Source organism: Lepidochelys olivacea, assembly GCF_965140295.1.
Source record: "Lepidochelys olivacea isolate rLepOli2 genome assembly, chromosome: 3".
NCBI classification, from domain to species: Eukaryota; Metazoa; Chordata; order Testudines; family Cheloniidae; genus Lepidochelys; species Lepidochelys olivacea.
In genome coordinates, this window is record NC_140413.1 from 7,852,431 (window position 1) to 7,863,011 (window position 10,581).

The 10,581-nt window shown below is 39.6% G+C and overlaps 1 protein-coding gene across 2 annotated transcripts in view; it reads left to right on the forward strand.

Annotated features, from left to right (window-relative positions):
- The window catches only part of FZD3 (frizzled class receptor 3), a 102,892-nt gene extending 94,280 nt beyond the window's left edge, over positions 1-8,612 (forward strand). For both annotated transcript variants that reach the window (XM_084622963.1, XM_084622964.1), the window contains 3 exons: positions 3,315-3,463; positions 5,490-5,723; positions 6,518-8,612. In XM_084622963.1, the coding sequence (XP_084479089.1) occupies positions 3,315-3,463; positions 5,490-5,723; positions 6,518-6,731 (597 nt within the window). In that variant the 3' untranslated portion in view covers positions 6,732-8,612. The remainder of the gene's footprint in view (positions 1-3,314; positions 3,464-5,489; positions 5,724-6,517) is intronic.
- The last annotated feature ends 1,969 nt before the right edge of the window (positions 8,613-10,581 follow it).

Genomic DNA, 10,581 nt, shown 5'->3' on the forward strand with positions numbered 1-10,581 from the left:
GTATCAAGTAGGGAGTTGGAGGGATGCGGAGAACTTGGGGCCTGCCCTCTACTCCGGGTTCCAGCCCAGGGCCCTGTGGATTGCAGCTGTCTACCGTGGCTCATGTAACAGCTGCGTGACAGTTACAACTCCCTGGGCTACTTCCCCATGGCCTCCTCCCAACACCTTCTTTATTCTCACCACAGGACCTTCCTCCTAATGTCTGATAATGCTTGTACTTCTCAGTCTTCCAGTAGTACACCTTCTCACTCTCAGCTTCTTGCTCCTCAGTCGCACAACACAAACTGAAGTGAGCTCCTTTTTAAACCCAGGTACCCTGATTAACCTGCCTGTCTTAATTGATTCTAGCAGCTTCTTGATTAGTTACAATCAACCTGTCTGCCTTAATTGTTTCCAGAAAGTTCCTGATTGTTCTGGAACCTTCCCTGTTACTTGACCCAGGGAAAAGGGACCCACTTAACCTGGGGCTAATATATCTGCCTTCTATCACTCTCCTGTAGCCATCTGGCCTGACCCTGTCACAATATATAATATATATATATGTGTGTGTGTGTGTGTGTGTGTGTGTATATATATATATATATATATATATATATATATATATATATATATTATAAGTTTCACCTGGGACCCTTTGGAAATCCACCAAGCATGGATGCGCTGAACCCAAAAGTGCTGATATAATCCAAATGAATACATTTGTATTAAAGTATTGGCTTGCACTTAATCTATGCAGTGAAGATTCAATTATTTGCAGTAGTAAACAATGATGCATCATTTCTATAGGACTAGGAGATACTGTACATTCACAAGTCTACAAGATTGTTGTTAGGGTACAGTTTATAATTGGCGTGGTTTTTAAGTTTTATTCTTTTGACCATTTTTATCATAAGATTTTCAGATAAGGATATTTTGGGGGAAATTGATTAGGTTTCTTCACACACAGGGATGTCTAGTAGGTAACAACAGGACCAACATAAAACTCCTTGAAGTTGGAGTTAACTTCAACTACTGATTGAAGTTAAAATGATGGTATGCTGTGATTCAAGTACTGAATTAAGCGTGGTACTTTTCAGAGCATATCCTGTGAAACAGGCATTATAATGATCAGTAGATCATTGGGGGCTTTGGTAGCAGAGGCATAACTTCATAATATTAATACAATGGACTAAATTCTGTGATGGTGTAAATCCAATAAGTCATTTATAGTTATGCCAGTAGAGAATTTGGTCCAGTATGCAGGGAATAGACTCTTGTATATAAAAGTCTATCCAAATCTTTTAATCTTCATTAGGAAATGATGCTTCCCACCAAGTTAGTGCCCCATTTACATGTTTCAAAGCTATTCAAATTGTATAAAATGTACTTCTTGTGTAGTAATTAGGCTATTTTTTTGAAAGCTTAATTCAGGATACTTGTTTGATATCAACAGAATGGTCCACTTAAAAGAGAAAAAACAAAGAAACAAAAACCATCACCATAATAGGGTTGTGTACAATACCACCTAGGAAGCTTTCAGACCAGTTTTGTATGGTTAAATGGATAAAAATATGGAGAAGTCTATAGTATTGTCAAAGGCATTCAACATCAGTAGTTTCTCTTTGGCAGAAAGTGATGGAAACTAGATTAAAAGAGATGCTGAGCAAACTAATGACAATGGGAAAATTGAGCTCACTTGATTCAAACAGGAACTCAAAGAAAAGTCTCATGATAATGCTCATTGTGTTTCTGGTTTAATCATTTTTTAAAAAAATCTATGTCCATGATGAAGGAATGCCATATAGTAGTTAAAGAACAAGACTGGCTGTCATGAATTTTGGTTTGTATTCTTTTTTGCCATGGATGTGCAGTGTGACTTTGGGAAAGTCACTTAACCTCTCTGTGCCTCCATTTTTCTCATCTGTAAAATGGGGATGATTATACTTGCCAACATCAAAAGTAAATGCTACTATTTGTAAAGGGCTCTGAGATCCTTGGAAGAGAAGACACTACAGAGATGCATAGAGTTATAATAATTACTACTGTATCTTCACTGGTATGTACATCTACTGACATGCACATCAAAAAATGAGATGCAATTGAGTAGACAGTAGTTCATCAGCCACTCCATTGCTTTTATAAAGTTATCTTGATAAAACAGCTGCTGAACCCTGCTTGATGACACTCCAGTTGAATTTTCTTCCTGTGAAAAGACCTCTTTATCATTGTTTGTTTGCCCAGTGTTAATTTAGGGCATTGTATGCATGGTATTACGTTCAGATCATCACACTGCTTTCTTTTTTTACTCTAAGTAAATATTTATATTGCTAGTAAACAGAAAATGAGTGTTTTATGTTTAAGACCATATTGCATGAAGCACATCTCTGGTAGTGGTATTCTGCTCCTCAGATTATTTCCTACATCATTTAATGGCACATCGTATACTGCCAGTGGAAGCTTTCAATGAAGGTTGACCAGAAGTTGGAGATCCTGAGATAGGAAATGGCTTCCTGATCGTGGACATCTGAGACTGAGGGTATTTTTTTAATTGTGACGGTTTTAGTGAAAGTGTCACGTGAATAGTTCTGGGATACTATAGCAGTGCAAAGCAGAGAATGCAGAGTGAATTAGCTCTACTTGCAACTAGGGGGTGGGGTGGTTCAGGCAAAATTAGTTCTTTTGAACTTCAGCTTGAAATCTTGTTTTTTTTATGGTTCATGTCTTGCGGCTACAACTCAAGAAGTTCTCAAAATGTACTGATCATAAATTTTGTCAAACGAGTGCCCGCATTGTTTGTTTGTTTGTTAATAAGGACTTAGTATAAGCTGTGATTGTTTCTTCATGAATCATCCAATGGGGAGTAAGAATAAGAATCGTGTAGTAGCATCTTGCTGACAAACCAAGGCTCTAGGGGATGGAAAACAAGAATCTGCTCCTCACTGGAATAAGGGACAAGGGGTTGTTGAATATGTTCCGTGATGTGGAGGTGTCTGTATTATTGATTTTCCAACAGAAGTTGGAGCACATGGGTTTATGTAGTTTATCTCTATTTGCAAATTATAAAGGCTCATTTTTAACCTATAATATTTCAAAATTGTTCAGCAGACACCACACCAGACCAGAAATACAAGACCTCCCAGCAGTTGAATCGTTTGTTTTTACACTGCACCAGCCTGCACATTATTCTGTGAAGTTCTATAGAACTGTGAAACAAAGGAACCCTGATGATGTTTACTTTGGCTCAAGGCTGAGACAGTTATTTTAATTTAGTTAATAGCTGGAGTAGCAAACTATAATGGTTTGCAACATGTTCTTTTCTGTTTTCCTCTCTCTAGATCTCTCAGATGAGTCGCCCAGACCTGATTCTCTTTCTGATGAAGTATCTTATGGCTCTAGTAGTTGGGATCCCTTCTGTCTTTTGGGTTGGAAGTAAAAAGACCTGCTTTGAATGGGCCAGCTTTTTTCATGGACGCAGGAAAAAAGAGTGAGTGCTGTTATGTGAAAGACTTACCAGTGTAATATTGGCAAATAAACCCTTTCTTGCCTGTAATCCTGAGAGAGCACTTCAAGTTAATCCTGTCCAAACCAGTTCCTTCTTGCAGAGGGGGATGGCAGCAGAGGCAACTTGCCTAGAAATGCTGCACTGTTCAGTATATCTGAAAAGCAAACAAAAAAACAAACAAGCCCATCCTGTATTTGCACCCGATTTGTTTTCTCGATAACAGAATCAAATTAACATTCTTCATCTATTATGAAGCTATTCTGCTTCCTTGTTCTTAGAGGAAATGGGATATGCCACAATACTGCACATTTTTGTCACTTTCTGAAGTGTGCAGTAGTATAGCTTCCTTCTCTATAAGCACCATCTCCCTAGCTAGACAACTGATCCTTTCTATTGAAATGAAGCAAACATGTTTTCCACCATGATTCTGCAGCAGTTGTGTACACTTCTTAATCCTTCTATTGTGCATTGAAGCCCCTACCAAACTGCAGTATAATACAATTAATTCCAGTGAAATCTGTCTTAAGTGACATCTCAATGGACTGACAAATCCAGTGCTTAACACTAAAGTGGTCTTCTACTAAAAATGGAGGAAAATTGCACTCAATATAGTTGGGGCAGATTTTAAGACAAAAGGTAACCTACTAAATGTGGTCACTTGTATAAGATTCATAGCAACTTAGTATAATTAATAAATCTTTTATCTACCTAAATACACCCTTTCAACTAAGGCTGTGTAGAGACTAAGACAATATTTCCTAGCCTGGACATCCCTGGAGGTGACAGACTAGTCTGAATGGAGTAGGAGATAGGGTGGAGGATCTGAGCAATGGGGTAGAGAAAGCTGCATGATACCAGTTGCTCTATCCTAAACATTCTCCTTCAGTTAAAGTACTGGGTGGCTCCTTGAAGCTTTCAGGCTTGTTGCCATGTTCCTGTGGTAGCCCTTACCGGTGCAGGAGAGTACGCACCAGCCTTCTGGCTCAAGCTGCTCTCTTCTGTTTGTATTGCAGATAAATCAGCAGTGAGAGGCAGAGCTGATTTGTCTTCACAGAGCTGTCAATGGACAGCCCCATGCTAAGTAGACAGTGTAGCATTTTGATGAGTGGGAGAATGAGAAGGGGCCATCAGGTGAGGTGGGAGACCCTAGGGGAAGGGAAACACAAACGAGAGCTTAAAAAAAGGGGGGGTTTTCCATTCTACAAAATGACTAAAAAGAGATCAAATGGATGGAAAAATTACTGGCAACTCTGCCAGAGCATAGCTAGAGGATACTAAAAGTACACCCGTCCACCAATCCCACACAGAGGGGCTCCAAAAAACCAGGCTGGGAACCACAATCATTGAGCTAAGGCAAAGACAGATTCTGTATACTTTGTACTTCACAAAATATGCTGCTTTTACGGACATTTATAATTCAGTTTTTAAAATATCATTCTGGGGAAGGTAGTGACTTTTTCTGTTTATGTAGATGACTGCTTCTGCAGGAATCTGGGCATGTTGATCTCCTGCACTATCTCAAGGATGTTCTTGTGGCGATATCTCTGAACACTCCAGAGTTAAGGCCATAAGGGAATTCCAGGTTTAAAAGAAAATTACACTGCTTCTAGTTCTTGCATGATCCATAGGATTCATGAAGCTGCTGGGGTCGTGTGAGGTAATGGCAAAGCTTTTATTTACATTGCAATTATGTTACCGTATGCCCTACATGCCTGTGCTAGAAGAGCAATTACAGGTTACAGGGCAATTCTCTAAGCATTGGCCAAAATGTTCAGATTGGGGTGCTTAAAATTAGGCAACTCATTCCATATGTAGGCATCTAAATAAGTGGCCTGACTGTTCTGCCTCACTGCTCTTAAGGTACAAAGTTGTAACATTTTGACCATGATGTGTGTATTAAAGCTACATGTTTAATGATAGCATAGGCCGGTTTGGAAGAGCTGTTGTGATCACTTTGCTCTATTTTTTTATTTTAACATTAATTATTCCAATTCCATATTTTGACTAGAGCTGTAAATGAGAGCCGCCAGGTGCTGCAGGAGCCCGATTTTGCTCAGTCACTTCTGAGGGATCCTAATACCCCCATTATCCGAAAATCAAGGGGCACTTCCACTCAGGGGACTTCCACTCATGCTTCATCTACTCATCTGGCTATGATGGATGACCAGAGGAGCAAAGCAGGCAGTGTCCACAGCAAAGTAAGCAGCTACCATGGCAGCCTGCATAGGTCCCGTGATGGCAGGTGAGTTCTATGCATAGTTTAAAATTCTAATGTAAATGGAATTAATTAGCAGGGGGAATCCTGGTCACTACCTGCACTTTTTCATTTGGCTATGCTTTGGCCACCATGAGGTTGGATTCTGAACCTCTGCTAATATTCACCTTCCCAAACTAGTGATTATATCCTCTCCATTTGGTCCTTAAAGAACTTTAACATCTGGGTTGGAAAGAGGAAATGCACCGTAACTTCTTTCAGTCATTATGAGTGTATGAATTAGTCAGAGTATGAATGCAGCCAACAACTCTTTCTCTACTGAGACAGAATGTGCCATGTGTGTACAGTATCTACTACCTGGGAAACAAAATCTCTTCCAAGTTCAGTGTAGTGTTTGAGCACAGCTGTTCTATACACTTCTGTGAGTTTGACTAACTGAAGAACGTTCCAGATCCTCAGCTGGAGTAAATTGTCGTAGTTCTACTGAAATTAAAAAAAAAAAAAAAAAGTAGCTTAGTTGAAGTGACCATTGGGTAACCTGTATTTACTCACCAAATTATTATTCTCAATGTGTGAATGGTGCTATGGTAATTATCTTTATCCTCATTTTATAGATGGGGGGAAACATAGAAAGGTAAAGCAACTTGGCAGAGGTCACACATGAGTTCAGTGGCAGAGCCAAGTAGAATGAGTCCTCCTGTTTTTCATAAAAACATAGTACTATATATAATCAAGAGTTATTTACTTACATGCTTACACACACTCTCCCTCTCTCTCTTGCCTGCGGTAATAATGAAATTGGCCTTGTTTTTATAAATTAGGTACACCCCCTGCAGCTACAGAGGCATAGAAGACAGACTACCTCATGGCAGCATGTCACGACTGACTGATCACTCCAGGCATAGCAGTTCACATCGGCTCAATGAACAGTCACGTCACAGCAGCATCAGGGATCTCAGCAACAACCCAATGACCCACATCACACATGGTACTAGCATGAACCGGGTTATTGAAGAGGATGGAACCAGTGCTTGATTTGCTTTCAACATAAAGGAGAAGCTCCTACAACAGTGTTACTTGGAGTCCATTTCTCAGTGATGTGATAATACTCAGTATTCTCATGCTTCCCATTGGTGCTGGTTTTTTGTATCAGGAAGCTGAAGTTTGGCTTTGCCTTTTTAAAACCAGCTGTCATTGTGCTTACATCAGTGCTAGGATGCCCAATGATCAGCAATCTGGAAATTAACGAAAGTAAAAGCTAGTGGTAGCTTCATTTTGAACCTACCAGTAGATAATTATTAATAATTTATTTGATAACTTGTTATTTTCCCATCATATACCATAGCTGGATTTCTTATTAGAAAAATCCCCAAATACTTTGAATTTCAATAATTGTTACCTTTGAATACTCACTGGCGAGGTCATGTTAAGAGTTCCAATAAGCAGAAGGAAACTTGAATATTTGAAGGAGTTCTTCCATGAAACCCTTTTGTCTCTGATTAGATAATAAAGTGGTACTTGTCATCAAGCACAGAGGGAGGATATTAACTACTGTACAAAGGGCATCTGTAAGAAATCAGCAGGCATTTTTAAAATAGTTATGCTGGAAATAAAACAAAAGAATGAGCATTCGGCAGGAAGAATGGAAACTCCAGTGAAGATGGTCAGTTCTTACAGAATTGTTCAGGCTCAATTGTTAGGGTATGGGGAAGGGAAGGCATGATTTTTTTAAATTGGTATTGTCCTTGCCTTTTTACCAAATACTATTTAAATTTTCTGCTTGTTTACAATTTTTCTGTGGGGAGAGGTGGAAAACTCAATTTGAAGCCAGTTACCTAGATAATATTCAGCTACCCATTTTTAAATTAACATACAAAAACTGTGAGATTCCCTGTTCCTGACCTCTCAAACACACGATGGGGGAACCTGGATTTTCTCTTTAAACTAGATTGTTTGACCTCTCTCCTTATGGACCTGTAAGAACAAATCCTGATCCCAATCTCTGCAGCTTGGGTCTGGAGGGGTGGGTGAAATGGATGCAGGGAGTTTATGTGGGAACCCACCAGGAGACCACAGAAATATTCTCTGTGAGAGATCCCTTTATACTGAGTTGTTGTGGAGTGGGAGGTTTAGAGGTAGGTGGGAGAGTACTGAGGAAGAAGTGCAGCAGTGGATCCATGAGTGCATAGATCCACCAGCCAGATTACACTTCTGTGGAAAGGAGGTGAAGGGGTGGTCAGGGTCAGGAACTGCTGCCGCTCTGTAATCTTGGAGGTGGAGCAGGTTTTCACATTCCCCCTCAGTAGGCCCCGAGCCCGTTTAGGTGGAGTGTGCACTGGAGAGAGTATTTGGCCTATATGATGGGTCTCTTCTATCCAGCTCGCCACTATCATTCGGAACAGAGAATTCTCTGATTTTTATGGAAACATGAATAATTTTGCTCTCCTTTTGCCTTTGTGGACATTGCAGGCAAAGTCAAGTCATGTTTTAAATGGTACAGTTGATCTGAAGTAGTTTCAGGTATCATTCACCATGAAGAAACACTGGTTACATTTGAACCTACCTCAGTCATTACTGTAGAATACTGCTGGGAATTGTACATTTTTTCATTGTCCTAATATTCATTCCCCTTTTGACCTGTTTGAGGCATGTTGAAAAGACTTCGTACGTGCTTGGATGGCATAACCTCAGGGGCAAAAAAAAGGGCAAAAACCCAGGATATGTACTTCAGAGGTTTTTTGGAGCAACAAGACTTAGGCTGTGCAACCATTATTCATTTTAATTATTCCCCAATGACATGACAGCAAATCACTTAGCCATGTTAGTTTTTAAAATCAAAGGTTGTTCTGGGAGTCGCCATGCCTTTAAAAATCTGTTTGCTATAAATTGCTTTTCCCAGCCTGGCCAGGCTTTGCTCCAGAAGAGAGGCATGAACCAAAACCAACTTCAAATAAAAATTTTTGGAAGCTTACTCTATACACTCCCCTCTATGTAAATCCATTAATAGTGATAAAAGTTAGTGTGCACACATGCCTGGAGGGCAGACTAGACCCTATGATTTCTGTTGGATTGGCTGTATGTATAGCTAACTGCCACAGTCGTGTATTATGTTAAATCTCTGATTATTCTATATCCTCTCTTTTAAAGCAGATGGGTATGAGATGTGTTTAAGAGTGGCTTTTAGGGTGACAATCTTCCAATTCCATATCGTCAACAATGGTGAAACATGTTCTTGTTTTAAAATTTAACTTCAACTGAGCAACTTTTTTTTTTGCAAAGGGATGTTATTTTGTAGGAATTTGGATTTTCAAGGGGAGTCCATTATCTTCAACTTTTTAAATGTTGTAACTGAAAGTGAAGTTTTTACATTGATCTTTATTGCTATGTTTGCAATAGTATTCTGGTTTTACAACGGTTTTGCATTATGCTGTGACTTGTTTAACTGTGGGAGGGGGATTTGGAATGGTTGAGGTTAGATCCATGGTTTGTTTGGGGTTTTTTTGTTTTAAATCTCTGTTAAATTTTTTTGGGGGGGGGTAATTGTGTTTGTGGTTCCAAATGTGAGAATTTAGACTTTCTTGCTTACCTATTCTGTACATGGAATGCACAGCCTAAATAGTGATTCAAATATAACATTCTGGTCCCAGTTGCTGATTTCCCCACCACCCTATTGTCCCAACCCCACATCCTATTAGCTTCAAAACTGAACTAATATAATACTGCATCATATTTCTAAAGCACCTGTCTTCTCACAATTTTAGATTCCTTTAAAAATGATGAATTAAGCATCACAGTACTTGTATAAAGTTAGTATTAGCATTATCCCCATTTTACAGTTGGGATAACTGAGGCAGAGAGAGTTTGTGTCACCTAAGGTTACAAGGAAGGCTGTAGCAGTGCTGAAAATAAAATCAAGATTTCCTGATTCCCAGTTTTAGGCCTTAGCCATAAGACTATCTATGTTTGTATTACTTCAGTTACAGCATCATGTCCTCAAGGAGTGAACATCTTGGATCTTTCTACTACATGCCGGCCCAACCTGCTTTCCTCTGAAACTTCATGCCAGCATACTTCTGTTCAGGGCCAACTCTACCCTACATAGAAAATAGGTGATTGCTGGCGGCAATGAAATGTTCAGTAACCACTTGAGTTGCATCTCTGACTGCAGGCTGTTAAAGTCAGGCATTTGCCAGATTGCCTATGGCAACAGCATCCCTAGTGCTGGCAATGTTCTTCATTTCCTAGTCCTTTGGCTACTATGTCTTCAACGTGCTTCACCCTAACGTCTATGGTTTTAATGAAGCTTTGCATAATGAAGATAGAATAATGATGTCACAGGTACAAGTTCGTCTGAGAGTGCAATATTTCTCAAGGACAGTGTTTTGCCTATTGAATCACAAACTATTTGGGGCTTGTTTGGAAAATGTTTTGGAACACTTAAAAAAAAAAAAAAAAGCTGCAAATTTGGTTGTAAAGCAGCTTGCCTGCTCTCAAATGCTGTAAATTGGTATTTTCTTAGTTTTAGTTTTTTAAATGTAACTTTTGCTATAGAGGCTTTAGTTCTGAGCTGTATATAGCATATATTTGAAATATGGGTGATCAGAGATTGATTACAGGATACAGTTTACCTATAGACTTCTGGTTTGGAAGCGTCTCAGGTTAGTAGTAATGTAAGGACTGCTGCTGAAATCAATCTGGTGGTCTCAGTCTAGTTCCTAAGGGGCAGGCATCCATGTCATAACCCTCCATCACAATTTAGTACCCTTACAGATTTTTATTAGAGAAGCTGAAGATAACATGGGTATAGATCATAGGTGGGCAAACCATGGCCCGCGGGCTACATCCGGTCTGCGGGACCCCCCTGCCTGGCCACTGAGCTCCTGGC